Genomic DNA, 21,572 nt, shown 5'->3' with positions numbered 1-21,572 from the left:
TGCAACTTTCTTATCTAGACCCTTATCTAAGGGTCCAGATTTCAGACCTCAGTAACTTTGGGCTCCCTGAGCTGCAACTTGAGGAGTGCCCCTCAGGGAATATGTTCCTGAAAGTGAAAATTTACTCTTTAAGCTGAACTGAGGTAATTTTTTTTTCTTTACATGAGGCCTTCCATGTTTGTTGTGTGTCAGTAATTTCTCTCTATCAAATGTGCTCAATTTACAAGTAGAATGATAATTTGTTTTCTTAACCGCAAACTCAACCTGATTGGGCTTTTTCTATCTCATACATAATCACCTGTTACAAAGGTTAGGTCAGCATGACAGACCACTGTCTTTGACCTACGCCTTCAAGGACACCTGTGCCATAAATAGATTTCCATAAGAGTGCAGCTGATGGGAGTTTACTCAGCAATTCTAGTGATGCCGCACAAGAAGGAATAGAATTTAGCTCCCTCTCTTCTGGTCTGTTGATTCTATGAATAACAGCAGTTATTAAAAAACTGTTAAAACCTACTTTTGTTACTGTGGTCAGTAGAGATGAAAAGGCTCCCAGGAAGCAGATCTGCTGAGTAAAGGTGTCACTTTTTACATATGAACTCTTCAAAGTGTAACTGCACTCTAAACCAGCATCCTACCCGAGCGCCTAGTTAAGACTCCCATTGCTTTCTGAAGCACCCATGGAGTCAGCATCTATGGGCCCACCCCTGGGTAGGGTACTCCTACTCAAGCTGGATCTACACTGGTGGCAGTGGTTTCAGTGAAAAACAAAATTTTCCTACATTCTAATTGTCTTCTGTAACAGAGCAACACCAGGACAGAGTTCCACCCTGATGGAGACAGGCACACCTGAGGAGTCTGTGTCAGGAAGTCATTTCAGGTATTATAATCCTTATTTCTGCTTTGGAAGTTCTGAGGTGGAGAACCAGGTGATGGGAGGACAGGGAGACTAGCTGTGAAAAGCCTTCATCTGATTAACCTACCTGAGTGAAAGCTGCGAGGTTGTACTGTAGGCTGTATTATTAGAGCTGTGAGTCTTGATTAACAGAGTACAGAAGACACACTTTAGTTTGCCAACAAAGACTGTTTATTGCCGCACCAAGCATATAGATAAATACAGAGTAAATATTGCTGCTTGTAACAAGCAAATGGGTCCTCATGCCTTGCTTTTGGCAATTTCCATATCAATCTTTCCCATCACCTGCCTACACATTAAGTCACAGCTCCTCCCATTTTGAGTCTTCAATTTCTAGCTGAGTTTGTCCCCCTAACCAGTTTTTAAAGCCCTGTAAAAGGGTCAGCTGGCCCATAGCCAGCCTATGAGAGGGTATTTCCCTTCTTAAAACTGCTCTAAAGGCAACTACTTTTTCTAGTTGTTTTCAGGAGATAAAAGCAATCAGTGGTTTCCTCTCTGAAGGTCTTGCTGTCTTTGTGCTCCTTTCTGTACAGATACGTGCATGCTCCAGGAAAGGCTATAATGCTACAACTGTGACTACACCCTTTTTATTTCTTTTCCTTGTTCAATGGCAAGGTATGCTCCTATCACGGTAGTAATGTCATGGAAAACAATCAGCAGCTAAGAAAAAATATTTCTGTGCATTATATCTTCAAAGGTGCAGTTCTGCATTTGCAAAACCCCAATTTGCACGTAAATCAGGAGTTGAGTAGATGCAAATGGAGTATGCATAAAAGTGGCTTTTGTTCTGTTTTTGGAAGATTTTGGCCTAGTTAACTAACTTCTAAGAATTCTTTTCAGGCTTTTAAATTTCTTCCCATTTCAGTGTTAATCTTTTTACAGACCAACCAATAAATCTTGTGAATTCCAAATTGCCTTCTGCTAGGTTGTCATGCTGCTGACCATGTCTTCAGTTTTTTTTGGTCTGCGGTCCTCTGCACATGACTGCTTTTCACAAGACAGATGGTCGGTCAGAAGCCAAGATATTTGCCTTTTGGTTAATATTTATATAAAAATCTCTAATGAACTTTTTTTTTTTTTTTTTTAGTTTGCATGGCATGCTCTGAAGGCTCACTTTTTTTTTTTAACACCATGCTCAGTGAAAGCTAAGTGGCTGCAGCTGGTAATCTATTTAAGTGGTAACCATGGAAAATGTGACCCTTTCCTTAACCCTCTGACCAACAGTGGTTTGGTTTGGTGTTTTTTAAGGAGTGGCTGTTTGTAGAACGGCTAATAGCCAGCATGGCACTAAACATAAGGTAGTTAGTTTGTGCAAAGTACAGAACATACTGTATTTGTATAATTTAGTATTTAAGTGCTGCTTCTAGATGAGGGAAGATACCATGCTAAATTGTGGAAAATATTTTGTTGTTTGTTTGGAGAGAACTGAGAGTGTTTTTTGCACTAAATACCGTGCCCTGCTCCAGGACATTAGGCTGTATATATCATGTAGAAGGGTAATGACTGAAATGACAGGCCAGCTACTCAGCTGGTGTATCTCAGTGCAGTCCCATATGTTTAGGAACAGGCTAGACGAGATGCTTTTTAAAAATAGGAATGAATTTTGTCATCTTATGAACAACAGGCCGTCACAGATTGGACTAAAGTATGATGTCCTCACAAATGCTAATGGGGAGAAAATAAATCTTCTTGCCAGGCAGGTTAGATTTCAATGTTCAGTCCTTAGACCTACTGCCAGCCTCCAGGTACTTTTCCTAATAATCAGTCAGGGATGTCTATTTCTTCGTGCCTTTTATTTTAATATTTTCTCTTTCTATAAAACTGCCAAAACACAGTTTTTCCTTTAAGACAACCTGAAAAGCGTTCTTATCTGGAGCAGTTACTGAATAGAGCTGCAGGGAGAGAAACTGAACTCTGACTTCAGCGAGGCAGAGCCTGGAACAGGAGGAGGTCTCAGATACTGAAGGAGGCTGTGATCTCCCTGCCTACACAGTATAACAGGAGGGTCTGGCAGCTCAAAGGGTCTGGAAAGTTGGTAGATTTCTCCAGCCTGGGATTCCACCTGAGCGGTGCCCAACTGACAGGGGTGCCACCCTTCTCCAGCCTCCCCAGAAGAGTGCGGGGAGTGGGGTATGACCAGAGGGGGACTTTCATCCAGCTATTCATGGCTGGTAAAATGAACGCTGGAGGCCACAGCCAGCTGCCAGTTTAAAGTAGCTTGGTGGTCATCCTAAAGTAGGCCAGGCCCCAGAACCAGAAAGCCACAACCAGTTCCTCTGTGCCTTCCTCCCCCCATCTGTACCTATCACATACTGGGTACCCTTAGAATCTGGCCCTGTGTGTCCAAGAACAGTCCCAATCTAAAGGAAGAAACCTGGATAGCGTAGAAATCTAAAAGTTGGCTAGTGTCTGAACAAAAAGGGGACACACCATGCATGCAGCATCATGGGTATGTACAGCTACTAGATTTAGAAATTTTCAGATGTTTTTTGCGTTCTCTACAAAAAATGCACTATGTATTCTTCTCACTCTGATATAATTCTGCTTGCTATCATGGCAGGTTATTGGAGATTAATTTTGTTTAATTTAATTCTGGCCAATGTAATAGAATACTGACCGTGGCCATATAAATTCATGTAATTACTTTTGTGTAATTTTCAGACATGGTAATATTATTGAATGTCATTTCTACTCAAGCACTAGTTATTACCATATTTTCTATTTTTGTGTGTGGTTCTACTCCTAATGTTAGGCTACCTCCCCCAACAACTGCACATATATCTTTTGACTGACAGCAGGATATTTCTGGATATACCAAGCTATTCAAGAACCAGTGTGCTGGGAGCCCTAGGCTTTAAACTTACATGGCTTTCTGAAAGGCTACCTTTCTTTTTTTCATCCCCCCTTCCCTCTTATTAAGGGTGTACGGACATGGGGGTGGAGGGGAGCCCGCACTAGCTACTTATTAACTCCCTGTGTAGACACTCATATTGTGCATTGAGTGCCTTTGTGCTCAGGAGCATAATGCACTTTGGCTAAACTGCCTGAGGGCTCTCTTAGTGTGCAGTCAGTGTCCCCACATGGCGAGCTAGTGTGGAGTAGCTAATTGAGTACCTAGTGCACTTTAAAGTCACATTTTAGCTTATTTAGCATATTAGCACTAACATCCTCATGTAAACATGCCCTAAGTATAACTTCCGTCTGATTGGGTACCACACCAGACCTCCAACAGGACCCTTTCTGTCCTTCTCTATGTAAGGTTCACACCACAATGATACCCACCATCTGACTACATGAGCAGGACATCTTTTGGAACACTGTTTCTTATCCAAACTGGTCAGTAGGGGGTTTTGTGCTATCTGCATGATCCTCTCCATCCTTCTAGAATTGTGCACATCCCCTTATAGATGCACTTTGCCTCTACTGTCTTCATATTCTTGGAAGATTCATTAAAAGGCTATCAGTGTGCTGAAGAAGCACTGAGCAGGGGAGGACTATGAACCAGTATGTAGACATCTGTGCTCTGCCACATTGGCTAGGAGAACATGACAACCTGGAGAGAGCCACAGGTTCCTCATTATGTAATCTGGAGGAAAAAATAAAACTAGATGCCTCATTAGGAAGAAAAAATCATATTCAGTGATAACTCATTAAAAATCCTACTGGATATCTCCATGAAAAAATAAGTTGGAGGGACAGAAGATTGATCACCCTGTCTCTCTCAAACTGATACTTTTGCCTTTTATTGAGAATTACATGGAACATAGATATTTGTGAAATATACACCAAAGTACAAAGGAAAAGTCAAATCTTGAAATCTTAAGATGTATCCCACTGTTCCCATTAGCATGTGCCTCATCCGTTTGCCCTGGAGATTTCATCTGACATGTTATGTTCCATCAGAGGACAGACAATTTTTTTTTTCTAATTCTGATAATAAGCAGCTACTCCAAGTATATCAGCCTCCCCCCCCAAAAAAGACAAACCTTAATTTAAAAGTGCAAGGCTTCACCGTCAATCATGCTGAAAACCTCTGAGTCTTCGGGTTTATAGGATTTTTTGTTTTACTTTTCCATCCTTAGTGATGAATGTGATGAATTTTAAATTAAGCACTAATGAAAATTCTTCTGTAAGCCAGAAGTGGTATTTTATATCTAACTCCAATGCGGGAGTGCTGATTTGTGAACTACTGCTCTTCAATCATGTTAAAGCCCATCTCAAAGTGGGTGACCCAACAGGCGCATACATGTGGCAATGGACCAGTATGTGCATGTCACTCTGTCCTTGTGATTTCCCTGTAGCTTCCATTTCTGTAAGCCAGGTAAGAAACTAGACCAGAATCTTGCCCTTTAAGGAAATCGGACTCTTGACAATTTCAATCCCCTGCCTCTTTGGAAAAGGGGAGCGAGAAGGAACGGAGCCATATGCACAATCAGAACAAATCCCACACCTGTTGTTTGACAGAGAACTGGGATTTGAACTGTTAGATCCTGCATCTTAAGTTTGGAATGATTGATTCCCTTCCCTCCCTTTTTCTGTATTGTGGAATATTTAAAAAAAAAAATGGGGGGGGGGGGGGCAAATTCAGACCTGGTGTATAGAGTTGCAATCTGCTTACTGTAGGCCTGAATTTGACCCATAGCTAAGTGTCATGAAAGGTACATTTTGGATATATCCTATCAAGTAAGTATCTATTCAAATGATTTGCTGCACTTCTCTGACTGAAATCACTCTGTCAGAATGGCACATCTCAACCTTACAATACATTTAAGACTTCATACATAAGTATTACTTGGAAACTGGCTTTTAAATATTAATTTACAAGAGGAATGTAATGAGATCTTATTTTTTCCCCACCGCATTGCTTTTATTCACTGGTCAGTGAGGGTTCCTTCGTTAATCAGTGCTCTTGCTCAGCACTTGCCAAAGAGGAATTCTTCGAAGTCCTACAATACTAACAGCCTCCTGAGTGGTAACATTCTCTCTCATTTCATTCTCGTCTTTTCCATTTCCTCAGAACAATCTCACTGTGTGTGGGGTTATTTTGTTGGCAGAACCCTTGCTCACATGTGCCACTGTCAGCTATGATCATACAGCACTGGCTCTCAGCGGCAGTACTCTCGTTCAATACTCGCCATGAGCTCTTCTTCAGAGTAATCGTACGATATGGGGGATTGCATCTCGGGCTTCTTGTTACTTCTGACTGGAAACCTGTAGGATGAGACAACGAAGTGTCTTTACTGTAAAAGAAAATCAAGCTCTGTGAGACATAGTAAGCCCCTTATCTCCAACAGGGAATGAGAAAAAGCATTATTTGTGTGTGCAAAAGTCAAAACAAACTCACCCATCTTACTGAACCATGGATTCTATAATGGTAAGCAGGCCTCAGTTTTCTGACCCAAGACATGAGGTGCTCATTAGTGATCTTTGGGTAACAGTGATTTCTGAAACAAGCACCGAGAAGAAACTGGAATGATTTTCGCTGGTGTAATTGGAAGTGGAATGTTCATGTTACGTACGCTGACAATCCTAGAATTCACTCCTGCCCTTTCCTGCCTGAGCTAAGAGGGGTGGGAGAACAGTGGAGAGGTTTTGACCACGCAAAAGTTACTACAAAAAAAAACAGTTAACTCTACCCGGTAGGCCTGTTTTACCACTCCACAGAGCAGACAGCAGCCTGTTGGGCAGGCAGCTTGGAGCTTCTCCAGGCTCCAGATCTACACACTCTTTTGAAACCATGGAGAGCTGGAGGGGAAAGACCCTGGGCCTCTAGGCTTGTGTTCTCTTGAGTGCTCACAATCTTGCACTTCCTGTGTCCTCTTGCCCCCAGAAAGCATAGGGGGACATGGGGCCAGCTTTGGCCCTAAAGAAGAAGCTCCATCTTGCTAATAGTGTTTAACAGCACACACATCCTTGAATACGGAAGTAACTGTCTTCCCAAATATTGCATGCAGCGTTAGCCCAATGATTCAGGGGCACAATTCCTGTGTCCCTAGTATGGGTGCGTGTGTCTGTGTGGGGCAGAGCCTAGGAGCACGTTTCAGCACAGCAGAAACAACTTCTTCCTCCATGCCCTCTTTGTCTGAGTAGTGGCCTCAGCCCCCTACCAGAGTGCAGGGAGCCCCCTCCCTGCAGGCCAGAGACAGGAACCTGCTAGGGGTCTGGGGGCATGGAGGTAGTGTGGGACGCCATCTGGGGGACAGTGCACATGTGGTAAAATAAAAAGACTTGTTTGAAAAAAATTGCATGATTTTGAACTCTTGGGGTCAACAATACTGGATTAATCAAGAAATCCTGTATTCTAATCCTTGTTCTCGCATTATCTCCCTCTGTGGCATCAGGCAAGTCCATTTGCTTCTGTGCCTCAGTTTCCCCATTTGTCAATGAGGGATAATATGTAGCTATTCCACAGCAGTGCTGGGGATGTTAGTTCATAAATGTTTGTACAATGCTGTATGAAGCGACTATTTCTGTGACCCTACGTTACCGCTAGTGGTGTGTTGTATAGGAATGTCACTACAAGGGTAAAATGGTTTAATCCACAAGAGACTTTGTTCTCAATAAACTAAACTAAAATTTTCCAGAGCTCCCAATTCTGACAATACCTGCTGAGTATTGCTGGGTCCTGTGTTTCATTCAGTGAAATGGGTTTTTGTAGCGCTTTCCCTGAAGTGGGTTTATTTTTGGTGTTTGTGGAGGAAAAAACAAACAGGAAAGAGCTGATTTCTTCATATCCTGTGTATCTGGTACGAAAGCAGAGAGGTTTTTCATACCAACTAGCCTGGCTTCAACTACATCCCAGCAAATGGGACTTGATACCTAGTGCCTATAAGTTTACACACATGAGACTGGTAAATCCAAGTCAATGGTGTGAAAGCAGGGACGAATGACCTGCATTGCTGATAGCATCTTTTGCAGAGGAAAACTGAGGGCATGTTTGCCAGATGAAACCAGACGGATAGTTCACATGCTGGACAGGAAGAGGTGTGGAACAAACTGAATTGGAACTGCAAGTGAGGATCCCTGAGAACTCTTTTTTTAACAGGAGCTTCTACTGATTCAGTGTTTTTGTACCTCAATAGCTTTCGTTGGTAGACCAGAGTTCTTCGCTATGTACAAGAATTCATTCCTGGTGTCGCTGAAAGGGACATACACCTGATGGCAATCACAGTCCTGCAGTAATTGCTTTGGAGCAGTTTTGCCCACAGCATTGCACTGATTGTATGTCAATTCTTATAATATAAAAAATTCTTATCTGTTGTGACAAAGTTCCTCCTCTATCTTGGTGGGTCCTGCGCTTATTGGCGGATTTTCTTGCCTCAGAGATTCACCATGTGGGTTGGGGAACAGCCCAGAGACCTTCCCCTCAGGAAGAACCCACAGTCCAGGTCAATTGGGAGGTTTGGGGGGAACTCGGGCCCGCCCTCTACTCCGGGTTCCAGCCCAGGGCCCTGTGGACTGCAGCTGTCTATAGTGCCTCCTGTAACAGCTGCATGACAGCTACAACTCCCTGGGCTACTTCCCCATGGCCTCCTCCAAACACCTTCCTTATTCTCACCACAGGACCTTCCTCCTGGTGTCTGATAACGCTTGTGCTCCTCAGTCCTCCAGCAGCACACCCTCTCAGCTCCTTGCGCCTCTTGCTCCCAGCTCCTCACACTCGCACCACAAACTGAAGTGAGCTCCTTGTTAAAACCCAGGTGCCCTGATTAGCCTGCCTTAATTGATTCTAGCAGCTTCTCCTTAATTAGCTCCAGGTGTCCTAATTAGCCTGCCTGCCTTAACTGGTTCTAGCAGGTTCCTGATTACTCTAGTGCAGCCCCTGCTCTGGTCACTCAGGGAACAGAAAACTACTCATCCAGTGACCAGTATATTTGCCCTCTACCAGACTCCTGTACCCCACTGGTCTGGGTCTGTCACACTGTCTAGTCCATTGGGGGGTGGGGGGGAGAAGAAAAAAAAAATAAAGCCCTGATCTGGCTGTGTAAATGTCAGGTACTGCAGATGTCAACAATGGCTTTATTTTTTCAAACAGGTCAACTGGCGTGGCAGATGTCATGTGAATTTCCTACCCGAGAGGCAGTAATTTACTTTGCACAGTTTCTTCAACCACAAGTTCTACTGGCACCAACAGGTATTTAGCAAATGAATCTTCTCTTGATTCCTTCATTCAATTTCCTTCTTTTAACAGAGAGGAAATGATTTGATTTTTTTTCATATAGTAAATAGGAGATGGGAGTAACACTTAAAAGCAGTGTGCAGGGCCCAAATACTTCATAATAGGAAAGGGAAATGTAGAAATTTGATTATAGCTCATCATGTGACCAGCCCTCTGCTAGTTTTATAGGAATGTTGAATGGTGGATAAGAAAGAGCCCTTGGCAAAATTTCCAAGACTCCATTTCGAAACCTACAAAACATTGTTTCCATAAGTGTTTCCATAACTTTTTTTTTCTAATTATTCCTGATGTCTGAGGCTATATCTACAGGAGACCTTACAGCGGCACAGCTCTACCGCTGCAGGCTGCGCCACTAGAAGGTCTCTCATGTAGCCGCTCTATGCCAATGGGAGAGAGCTCTCCTGTTGACCCCCAACAAGCGGCGATAGCTATGTCGGTGGTAGAAGCTCTCTCGTCAACATAGTGCTGTGCACGCTTCCACTTATGCCAGCAAAACATATGTCGCTCAGGGTGTGTTTGTTCACACCCCTGAGCAACACAAGTTTTGCCGCTATAAGTGATAGCGTAGACACAGCCTTAGTCTTCACGGTGACCTTTAAGATGAGAGGGGTGCTCTAAATAAAAAATCCAACATACTGCAAAATACATCAGCTGTCAACTTTTTCTTTTTAAACAATCATGAATGAATGAGCAGGGCGGAGCGTAACGCTAATGGGCTAGGACAATGGCTGGAAAAAAGCAAACCGCCCCATAGCCTTTATTTTCTTCCCGCAACTCTCATGGAAATGTGCACTAGAATTTAATAGGGATGAAACCGATACTGTCCTGCAGGAATAGAACATGGTTCCTCAGAAATTACTCTACTCTAAAGGTCTGAGTTCTCTGGTTTGCTAAGGCCTCGTTGTGCTGCTTAAAACAGCCAGAGCTAGCTGGTAGAGAATTCCCCCTGCACAGGAGAACTCTTGGGTGGAAGAAAGCTGGCAGCTCTAGTAGCAGCCAGTCCCAGTGTTAAGCAAGAGACGGGGGGTGTCAGGGGAATTTTGGGGGCAGCGCCTGGGTGGGACTGGGTCTGCTGAAGCAGAGCTCTACTATGTTGATCCCGCACTGTAACTCGTGGTGCAGCTGCTCTAATTTACCCTGGGGCTAGGTGGCTGAGGATCAGGAATTGTAACTGTCTGAGCTCAGTCTATTTTGTTGCAGTGATAACCAATATACCTCCTGCCTTGGAACGGGAAAGCACCAGAACTGTTTCACCTGGTACGCACAACTACGTTTGCCCCTCAGCAACGGTTTGGCTCCTGAGCCCAAACTCAGGCACAGCTCACCACTCCAGGCATTGTGAGCTGGCGAATGGGATCGCAGTGCCACTCAGCTTTGGCCTGGCAGGAGTCACTCACTGAAACTTGGCCCTGCAGCCCTCCTTCACAACCGTGCCAGGTCACAATGCCATTTACCTTGGGGGCCCTCTCAAACAGGCACTCTGGGACAAACTACCCCTTTTTCACTCCCCCATGGAGCTGTGTCCTCCCTCCCCCCCTCCAATTGGCACACCTGCCAATGGTATGCACTATACATAATGTACAAACAGCTGTGGGCTCCACTGATTTGGAAAATAGCAAGTCAACACATCTGGGGGAAAAGAATTCAAAACACAGCTATTCAGTGGGAGGGAGAAAACTGGAAAGCAATAATGCAGCAGGAAAAGGGCCAATAGTGTGCAACATACAAGATAGGAGTTTGCAGTGGAACAGATCAGCACAAAAAGGCGCAACTCCACCAGGAATACGGTGCTCATGTCTAGCCACCTCATTACTAGGAAAATATTAACAGTATGGAGGGAGTTTAGAGAAAAGTAACAAAAATGCTTACAGGGCAGAGTGGACTGACTGAGTGAAAGAAGCTGAAAAGAAGCACATGTTTAATTTAACTGAAGAAGGGGAACAGGAGAGGAGACTACATCTAGTTTAAGGGTGTTAATGCCAAGGAGGAAGAACAATTATGGAGAGGCCATAGGATACACAGTAAATAGGATACAATGTGAGATGGGACAAGTTAAACTAAATACAAGGAAAATTTCCTGTTATCAAGATGCATTAGGCTGTGAATTAATCTCCCACAAGGAAAAATAGCGGGAGTTCCTTTGCTTGAGAAACACACTAGGTCAGGGGTCGGCAACGTTTCAGAAGTGATGTGCCGAGTCTTCATTTATTCACTCTAATTTAAGGTTTTGCGTGCCGGTAATACATTTTAACGTTTTTAGAAGGTCCCTCTCTCTCTAAGTCTATATTATATAACTAAACTATTGTTGTATGTAAAGTCAACAAGGTTTTAAAAATGTTTAAGAAGCTTCATTTAAAATTAAATTAAAATGAAGATCTTATCAGTTTAGTGCAGTGGTTCTTAACCTGGGATGAATGCACTCCCTGGGGATGCAAATGCCCTTTCTGGGCATGAGACATGCGAGATTTTTTTTTTTTAAGAAGGTAAATCATCGAAAACACAAATTAAGCACAGGCACGTAAGTATAACTACTCTCTTTCATCAAACCTATGTATAATGTTAAGAAACACTTTTTTTTTAACAATTACTGTAATATACAAACCAAGTTTTTAAGTTAATTGTAGAGTAATTTTTGATAAGAGGTGGAAGAACGTATTTTGAGAACTCCAGACTGTCAGCGGGCTGAGTGGAGCCGGGTGTAGTGTATTAAATTGCTCCCCATAGGAATGTGCTACTTATGGTGTACTACTTAGGGGTGCCAGTCCTGATGCTCTGAGTGATATGGTAAGGGAACAGGGGTGGTTGGATAGGCGTGAGAGTCCCGGGAGGCCTGTCAGGTCTTGGGGATGTGGATAGGGGCCAGGGCAGTCAGGGGACAGGGAGCAGGGGGGCTTGGATGGGGGGGTGTGGAGTCCCAGGGGGGCAGATAGGGGTGGGGTGGTCCCAGGAGGAGGCGGTCAGGTGACAAGGAGCGGGGGGGTTGGATGGATGAGAGGTTCTGAGGGGGGCAGGCAGGGGGCAGGAAGTGGGAGGGGGCAGATAGGAGGTGGGCTGTTTGGGGAGGCACAGCCTTCCCTACCTGGGTGTAGTGTATTAAATTTCTCCCCATAGAAATGTGCTACGGTGTACTACTTACGGCCGTCAGTCCTTGTGCTCCGCAAGTAGCACATTCCTACGGAGAGAAATTTAATACACTACAAGCAGACAGAACCCCAGACTGGCGGCGGGCTGAGCAGACGTCGTTCTGGGGTTCCATCTGCCGGCTCCTGCTAGTTGGGGTCCCAGCCACTGGCCCCATTCAGCCCGCTGCCGGCCTGGGGTTCCATTCACCAGGCTGGCAGCGGGCTGAGTGGGGGCGGCGGCCGGGACCCCAGCCAATGTGTCGGTAAAAATCGGCTTGCGTGTCGCCTTTGGCACGTGTGCCGCAGGTTGCCAACCCCTCCCATGTACAACATGGGAAATCCTGCCCTAGCAGAGGGATGGACTAGAGGCTCCACAAGGCCTTTTCCTTAACGTCCACGATTCTGCTTTGTGTTGTCAGAACTAAAGAGGGTCACTGCCTGCTGTGACACCCTTGCCACAGTCCAGTGGGGAGTTGATGGTCACTGCAGAGAAGATGTAGCAGGAAATCTGGAATTGAAACTTCGGATTTTTTAAGACCGATTTATCCTTTTTCTGAGGATAGAAAAGTAAAGAATAAATCATTAAAGTTCCTTCTTAAAGCAAATGTGACTATTGACTCAGGACCAAATCAATGCCTTGCTTAAACACGGTACTGGAAATACAAGCTTTACAGGTGGTCATAAGATCATAGTAATTAGGAAAGGAAAAGACATATTAGGTCATCTGGTCCATCCTGCTGCTAGGTCACAGTGCCCTGACAGAGGGTGTCTAAAATACTAAACTGATTTAAAATTTTTATTAAAGCTAATGTTAAAATTATCTAATACACAGGTTAAGGAAAGAGTGCCTATACATCTGGGCATAATGCTTAAATTATCCAAAAGTACAAAGTTTTTGGTTTAAAAGTCATAAAATACATATCGTATATAACCTGCAATATCCCGAATTAAGGTTAATAAATTTAACAATACAGATAAAATATTAGCATCCAAATATTCAGGTACATCACTAAAAGTTATGTTAAGAGTAGCTTGTGGAAAGCAAACACAGCAATGAGTGTATAGTGTCCCTTAATAATTGAGAATTTAGGATAGGTTGACCCTCAGTAAATACAATCCATCAGAAAAGTATTTGTTACTTTTCCAACTTCCCTTCTCAGTGGCACTCCAACTCATCTCTCCTGGTATTGCCAATGTCCGGTGATGTGTTCTAAATAGATGTCCCTCTCCTGAAGGATGCCATCCGCTGCCAGTATGTGGAAAACTTGAAACAGAAGCTGGACGAGGGCAGGCCCTTCAAAGTGACGTGCAAGTGGGATGCCAGCAACCACTACCTCCCAAGGGACAGTTTCACCCGATTTGCTGACTGGAGATTCATCCACAGGGCCTGGCTCAACTGCGTCCAGCTACATGGAGCCATCCACCATGGGAATCGGGACAAGTGATGCAAAAAGTACGGCTATGCCAATGAGATGTTACCTCATGTCTTGTGTAGTTGCAAGCCCCATTCCAGAGCCTGGCAGCTGCACTACAATTCCATCCAAGATCACCTAGCTCTCGGAGTGATGATTGTGTGCTCTGTATTCTTCACCTGTGGCACCAGGACTCCCAGTTCCTAACATTCTTCACACCACGTCCAGTGGCAGCCAATATGCTTCTCCAGCTGTTGTGTAGCACTGCGGGCATGAGTCCAAAGTGAAGCAAAGTCTCTCCCATCTCTTCCAAAGTTGCCTTCCAGGGGTCCGCTCAGGCAGGTGGCAACATCTTGGTTGGAGGGGGTCCTAGTGATTCACTTCCTGATGACGTCACGCATAGCATTCGCTGCGATATTCCTCACCATGGCGTCCAGGATGTCGGAAGGCATGAGTGATCACCGCAACGTCACAGATATCACCCATTTGAGGGATGTTGGTGCCGCCGTGCCTGAGTGAGATGTACACCAGTTCATTGCTGGCCCTCTGGAGAAGAAATGTCCACTTCTTCACTGACTGCCTTATGGTGTTGTCTGCCCTGTTAAGATTGGATCTTCAAGCCTCCAGGGCTACAAGTTCTCACAACTCACTCCATTATTTTGTGGATGTGCCTCTATCTGGATGGATCTCATCTCTGACAGCTGTGGTTATGGGGTACAGAGTGATGCAGGACAGCATCCAAAGTAGAGTTACTGCCTTTGTCGAGCTGCTTTTCAGGAAGGGATACCGCAAATGAGGCTGTATCTTCTTTTTTTCTTTTTAGCTTTTCCACTTTTCTTGTTTCTTCTTTTCATTCTTCTCCTTTGGTTGATTGGTTTTGTTATTTCTTCAGTGATTGGCGCTATCAGTGATAGACCTGAATCGGTCCACCTGGGGCTGATTCTGCTCTTAGGCACACCAATGTAAATCCAGAGTAACTCCACAAAGGTCCATTTATATCAGTGTGATGGAGCAGAATCTGATCCAGTGAAAGATAAGACAACTCTAGGAACTAAACATTACTTAGTTGGTTTGACTTTTCCAAAAACTGAAATTCTGTTGCCAGAATGATTAGTTTAGTAGATGTCCCCATAGAGTTCTTGATGCTAAAGCCTATAGTCCTGATTGCGATTTACACTAAGGTCACTTTGGACAGTGCAACGTGGGAGTAAGTTTGTATTTACTCCCGTTTTAAAACCTCTTAAAACTGGCAGAGCACAGTGGCCTTAGTGTAAATGAGTTTAAGGTTCTGGTTCTTCATCAGAGCCCTGTAGCTGGCTCCAGCCTGCTTCCTCCTTCAGCCAGACGGCCCCCCAACTATTCTCCAGATTTTCCTGTGAGAGTACGAATTTTCCAGTGGTGACCCATGTTCTATATTAGAATCTCAATTAGTTCCTTTGTATTTCAAAGATAAGCAAGTTCCTTGCGGAGGCTCGAGATGAGGTGCGGATTGGCCAGCGCCTATAGCTGCTTTGGTCTCTTTGGGAATCTCTTGACTCACTTTTTGGCATGATCAAGTTCACCACAAGGCTCAGCAGCAGCCCTTCCCGGACAAAACTGAATAACTGTAATCATGGTGCAAAGGCCAATGAGGGTGCTGGGAAATATCAGAAGAGGGGTTGGTGGTTTTTTTTTTTTTTTTTTTTTTTTTTTTTTACACTAAGTGCCTGCCTTTATGACCACTGCCCACCATTCCTGTCAGTTGTCAAGGGACTGGAGCTGATGAGAATCTTGCTCAGAAAGTGGGATTCTCATCAATTTCAATTCCCTACTGGCTCAAAAGCAAAGGAGTGAGCTGGCAGGGAGGAAGGATTGTGCCACCAACATGTGTGCTCTCAGGTCACATCCCTCAGTGATGTCTATGGTTAATAGGTCACAGCATGATCGCCAGAAGTCTCACTCAGACTGATCTACACCTCCTTCTGGAGGGACAAAGCTGCTTAAAAACAAGAGAGTCACTGTTTGGTGTAAGAGGGTGAGTTTTTTAAATCTTTCATCAGTACCCCATTCACATGTCAATCTTACTGTTCCCAGTGCTCCTCCCTGTAGGCAGTCATAGGAGAGCAGTCTGGGATCCATTGCTCTTGCTACTGGACGTACTGTTTCAGATTTTCTTTCCTTTACTGCTATACAAACATGCATCATTTTAATCAACTAGCCTTCACGAATCCATGGAAGAGGCTGATTGGCCACTGAGTTGTGTGTCTGCTCGGTGTGACTGAACCAAAGGGAAGGAATCTCCCTGAAGCGTGAAGAGGAGGGCAGCTCGGCTCACCTGAGTACAGTTGAAAGGGAAGTTATCTCATAAGCCTTATCAACCCAAGAGAGCTGGGCCACTGCAGTTTGCCCCTGTGTGACTGCACTGGTGCAAGTAGTAATATCCCCCCGGGCACAAGAGAGTAGCAGGGCGGCACCCAGCACTCCTGCACCTGTGTTGTGGGGACCTAGCCCTCAGTTCTCTGTGGCCTGTTCTAGCCAGATACTGGTGTGGTCCTTGTCATCACAGTATCTGAGCTCCTCACAACCAGTCATTTGTGGAATGTATCCAGGAAGTCTGGAAACATTATCACTGCTTTACACAGGAAAGGTTATCACCCCATTTACAGACTGGAGGTTTAGTGACTTGTTCTGATTACATGGGAAGCCTGTGAGTGAGCCAGGAATTGAACACTTCTCCTGTGCCCCAGTCTAGTGCACTACTCCCTAGATCACCCTTCCTCCCCAGGGCCCTGCCCAGCTGCTGGAAGGTCCAATGGATTGCTGCCCTAAGGATGAGGACCTTCTGAAGTCCACATGACCCATCTCCCTTCCTCTGCACCCAAGACTGTTCAGGACTGAAACTCCGTGCTGTGCTCCGGCTGAAGCCTGGCTCTCCTAAGGGAATGTGTCCTGGGGGGTGCAGGCAAGTGTGTGGGTGGAATTTCTTCTGACTCCATTCCCCTTTCCTGCGGACCTCCAGATATCCACAGCACAGGAGCCCTCCTCATGTGTACCTATGAGGTTCGCAGGGATAGTCTTCTCTTCCTGCTGATCTCTGCTCCCTTCCACATGCACCCATTACAACCTCTACTCCCATCTCAGGCCCTCCCTGCAGAGGTTCCCATTGCAGGGCCTTGCGCACTGGTGCACCTCGGTCCACCCTATTCTCTGCCTATGGCACACAACAGTCTAGTCTCCTGTGGGCTGTGATACTTTGGCCTCATTTCATTTGTTGGATCTAGTGTGCAGGTGCTGGCTGGTGTTGGTGGCCTGTGACATACAGGAGGTCAGACAAGGTGATCTGGTATCCTTCTGGCCTTAAACTCTGAGATTTGTGCTCCTTCAGAGCTGAGGTACTTGGGAAGCAGCAGTGAAGGTGGGGGCTCCAAAGGGACGTGTGGTGGGGTACAGAAGAGGAAGGGGCCTTCTCTACCCTGAGACACACAATATGTGATCAAGTGATTTGCTACTGTCACACCCTGGTGCTAAAGATGTAACATGTGAGAGGAAGACGTGCCTTTCTGCCAAACGTCACATTGATATGCTACTTACTCACTGGCGGAGGAGTTGTTGTTCTCTGGGTCCTGTGTGCTTCTTGTTAAGGAGGCCTAGAAAAGAATAAACGGAGCAGTGTTGTCATATATGAAATAAAACATTTGCAAATATATAGCTACCTTTGCATGTGAAGAGCCACATTGGCCCTGCCTTAGCACTCTATGCAACCTCAATGAAGGCAATCAAGGTGCCAGAAACAGACCTGTTGTTTTTTAGTTACAAAAGCCTCACTAGGTCACCTTCAGCATCTAAGGAGCCTGGGTGTCTTTGATCTGCAAATCTGAAATCATTAAACATTAACTAATTAAGCCTCCTAATTTCCCTGTGAGACAGGTGAACATTATAATTCCCAGTTCAAAGATGGGTAAATTGAGGCCTAGAGAAGTGATGTGATTAAAGAGAAGTTAAAAGAAAGCTGCCCTGATTCTTCTCAGCTGACTAGTCTGAACATGTCCCTGAGGAGAAGCACGTCCCGCCATGTACAAACCAGGAATCGCTCCTACAACTGGCACTTGTAGTGAGAGTTGGTATCGCTGTGCCCCTTGCTGGCACCAACTGTCTTGCTGAGAGCTGACTTTATCTGTGACCCTTAGAAATCTTGGCCCAGGCCCAACTTTCATTTTCTGTCAAAGGATGAAACTTGTCTTACACAAATGTTCACGAAAAGCAATTTAAAAGGACAGTGGATGCAAGTGAGGGGAAATCCTAGTTACAAATATTTTTTCTCCTTGTTTTCCAGCTCTGGTAAATATATGCTTTGAGGATGTTACTGCAAAGAGCAAGTGGAGAGCAGGGTGGAACCAAGCAATGCAGGAGTCATATAGAACACCCTCTGCAATGCTGCATCTTAGGCTTGGCTACACTTGCGAGTTACAGCGCTGTAAAGCCGCCCCCAGCGCTGTAACTCACTCCCTGTCCACACTGGCAAGGCATTTGCAGCGCTGTATCTCCGTGGTTGCAGCGCTGCATGTACTCCACGTCTCCGAGAGGAATAGCAAGCAAGCTGCAGCGCTGCGGCGCCAGTGTAGCCACCCAATGCACTGTGAATGGCCTCCAGCATTATTCGGCAGTATCCCACAATGCCTGTTCTAGCCACTCTGGTCATCAGTTCAAACTCTACTGCCCTGGCCTCAGGTAACCAACCATGTGACCCACCCTTTACCTTCCCCGGGAATTTTAAAAATCCCCTTTCTGTTTACTCAGTCCGGCGTGGCGTGCTATCAGCAAATCTTTCCAGGTGACCATGCCTTCACACGCCAAGCGAGCCGCAGCATGGAGCAATGGCGAGTTGCTGGACCTCATCAGTGTTTGTGGGGAGGAAGCTGTACAGTCCCAGCTGCGCTCCAGCCGTAGGAATTACGATACCTTTGGGAAGGTATCAAAGGACATGATGGAAAGGGGCCATGACCGGGATGCCCTGCAGTGCAGGATTAAAGTGAAGGAGCTGCGGAGTGCCTACCGCAAAGCCCGCGACGCAAATGGCCGCTCGGGTGCTTCCCCCGCGACCTGCTGATTCTACAAAGAGCTGGATGCGATACTTGGGGTTAACTCCACCTCCACTCCAAGCACCACCATGGACACTTCAGAGGCGGTGGGGAGGGAGAGGGAGGAAGAGGAGGAGGAGGAGGAAAACGGGAGTGATGGTCGTGGGCCGGATGGAGACAGCCCGGAATCCCTGGAGCCATGAAGCCAGGAGCTCTTCTCGAGTCAGGAGGAAGGTAGCCAGTCGCAGCGGCTGGTACTTGGTGGAGGACAAACAGAAGAGCAGGTTCCCGGTAAGCGTTTGTTTTTTTTTCAGGGAGAAATTTTTTCGGTGCAGGCTCTTTGGGAGAAGAGAGTTAGGCATGCATGCCTAGATGCGGAATAGTGCACTGATGTGGTTTATCACATCGCGGTAATCGGCCTCGGTAATCTCGAATGTCTCATCAAGAACGTGTGCAATGCGCTTGTGCAGGTTTATCGGGAGAGCCACTGTGGTCCTTGTCCCAGCCAGGTTAACGTGTCCGCACCACTGTGCCGTGAGGGGTGGGGGGACCATTGCTGCACACAGGCAAGCTGCATATGGGCCAGGGCGGAAGCCGCATTGCAGTAGAAGACCCTCCCTTGCTTCCCAGGTCACCCTCGGCAGCGAGATATCGTCCAGGACGAACTCCTGTGGAAAATGTTGGGACAGTGTAGGTGCCCCCTGAAGCTGTTGGCTCTCCCCAAGGCACAGAAACCCAGAGGATAGTGCAGCCCTGAAACAATCAATCCCCCTTACTCACCATTTTGAGGCTCCCGTGGGATATGTGTGCTCTGTTTCGGACGGGAAAATTATGCTATTGTGTAGACCCTGTGTGTTTTCTACTCCTTAAGTGCGCGGGGAATCATTACTCTGTCTGGTATAAACAATGCTGCCTCTGTTAAATGTTGCATTTTGCCTATACAGCTGCATCAACCTTGAGACCTCAGCCGTCCCTCTTATCGCCTGCTCAGAGACTGCAAAGACTCAGGAAGAGACCGCGAAAAAGCAAAGATGACATGCTGCAAGAAGTGATGCGGCAATCTATTAAAGAGAATGAGAGAGCACAGAACTGGAGGGAGAGAGAAAGCAGGATCCGCCAGGAAAACACAGCGCACCAGCGGCAAAGCACGGAGCACAGGCGGCAAAGCACGGATCGGCTCATAAGCATCCTGGAGCGCCAAACAGACACTATCCAGGAGCTCGTAGCCATGCAGAAAGAGGAGCAGTACCGCAAACGCAAACGCCACCCCCTCCTACAGCCCTTGTCCCAAAACTCTTTCCGTTGTGCCCAACTGTCACCTCCAACCCACTTTCCCCAACTTCCGTGTTCTTCACGCCACCCGCTGCCTCCAACACCAGTATCTTCACCACCCAGCCCTGAAAATCATGACCCTTACCCTCTGCACTCAACCCCCATCACCATGCAGTATAGCTATCCTGAAGTGCAGCACTCACTGCACAGCACTCCAGACAGGACATACGCGAATCTGTGATTGTACCGTTCCCCACTCCACCCCCTTGTTTCTTTTCAATAAATAAAGGTTTTCTTTTCAATAAATGGATTTTTTGGCTTTGAAAACATTCTTTATTATTGCATAAAGTAAAAGACTCCTTAGCCCAGGAAATAAACAGGCACTGGAAGTCTGCTTGTCTGCTTAGCAAACACAAGATTGGAACTACTGCACTTCACTCCCGTGCAGGGCACCAGATATCACTGCTGGTTTTCAGCCTCAAATTGCTCCCTCAAAGCATCCCTAATACTTGCAGCCCCGCGCTGGGCCCCTGTAACAGCCCTGCTCTCTGGCTGTGCAAATTCAGCCTCGAGGTGTTGAACCTCGGAGGTCCATGCTTGAGTGAAGCTTTCACCCTTCCCTTCACAAATATTATGGATATTGCACGCAGATATAACCGCGGGGATGCTGTTTTCGGCCAAGTCCAGCTTCCCATACAGAGATCGCCAGCGGGCCTTTAAACGGCCAAAGGCACACTCCACAGTCATTTGGCACCGGCTCAGCCTGTAGTTGAACCGTTCCTTGCTGCTGTCAAGGTTCCCTGTGTAGGGTTTCATGAGCCACGGCATTAATGGGTAAGCAGGATCTCCAAGGATCACAATGGGCATTTCAACTTCCCCTACCGTGATCTTCCGCTCTGGGAAAAAAGTCCCGGCCTGCATCTTCCTGAACAGCCAAGCGTTCCGAAAGATGCGTGCGTCATGCACCTTTCCGGGCCAGCCTGTGTTAATGTCAATGAAATGCCCACGGTGATCCACAAGCGCCTGGAGAACCATAGAGAAATACCCCTTCCGATTAACGTACTCGGATCCTAGGTGGGATGGTGCCAGAATAGGAATATGCGTCCCATCTATCGCCCCTCAACAGTTAGGGAACCCCATTTGTGCAAAGCCATCCACTACATCCTGCACGTTACCCAGAGTCACAGTTCTTCTGAGTAGGATGCGATTAATGGCCTTGCAAACTTGCATCAACACGATTCCAACGGTCGACTTTCCCATTCCAAACTGGTTTGCGACCAACTGGTAGCTGTTTGGAGTTGCCAGCTTCCAGATTGCAATAGCCACCCGCTTCTCCACTGGCAGGGCAGCTCTCAATCTTGTGTCCTTGCGCCACAGGGTGGGGGCGAGCTCCTCACACAGTCCCATGAAAGTGGCTTTTCTCATCCAAAAGTTCTGCAGCCACTGCTCATCATCCCAGACTTCCATGACGATGTGATCCCACCACTCGGACTCCTCACTCTCACTGTCACTTTGGATCTTAAGGAATAGTTCGACAGCCAAACATGACGTGCTGGCAAGATAAGTCAGCATACACCTCAGCAGTTCGGGCTCCATTTCCTACAGATAGATCGC

At 46.2% G+C, this 21,572-nt stretch overlaps 2 protein-coding genes across 6 annotated transcripts in view; one reads left to right on the top strand and one right to left on the bottom strand.

Annotated features, from left to right (window-relative positions):
- KLF11 (KLF transcription factor 11) overlaps positions 1 to 20,268 on the top strand; it is a 45,474-nt gene extending 25,206 nt beyond the window's left edge. For 2 of the 5 annotated variants that reach the window (XR_010600052.1, XR_010600049.1), the window contains exons 5-6: positions 8,952 to 9,050; positions 13,378 to 20,268. The gene's annotated coding sequence lies outside the window, so the exon portion shown is untranslated. Of the gene's footprint in view, positions 1 to 805; positions 881 to 8,951; positions 9,051 to 13,377 lie in introns of all 5 variants that reach the window. The other 3 variants (XR_010600054.1, XR_010600053.1, XR_010600050.1) reach the window with 3 other exon arrangements.
- CYS1 (cystin 1) overlaps positions 1,065 to 21,572 on the bottom strand; it is a 40,917-nt gene continuing 20,409 nt past the window's right edge. The window contains exons 2-3 of the mRNA XM_024100562.3: positions 17,200 to 17,255; positions 1,065 to 6,127 (exon numbers count right to left, since the gene is read on the bottom strand). Of these exons, the coding sequence (XP_023956330.2) occupies positions 6,022 to 6,127; positions 17,200 to 17,255 (162 nt within the window). The 3' untranslated portion in view covers positions 1,065 to 6,021. The remainder of the gene's footprint in view (positions 6,128 to 17,199; positions 17,256 to 21,572) is intronic.

Source organism: Chrysemys picta, chromosome 3 (genome assembly GCF_011386835.1).
Source record: "Chrysemys picta bellii isolate R12L10 chromosome 3, ASM1138683v2, whole genome shotgun sequence".
NCBI lineage: Eukaryota > Metazoa > Chordata > Testudines > Emydidae > Chrysemys > Chrysemys picta.
The sequence above is the reverse complement of the archived record's forward strand: the minus strand, read 5'-3'. Positions and strand labels throughout refer to the sequence as shown.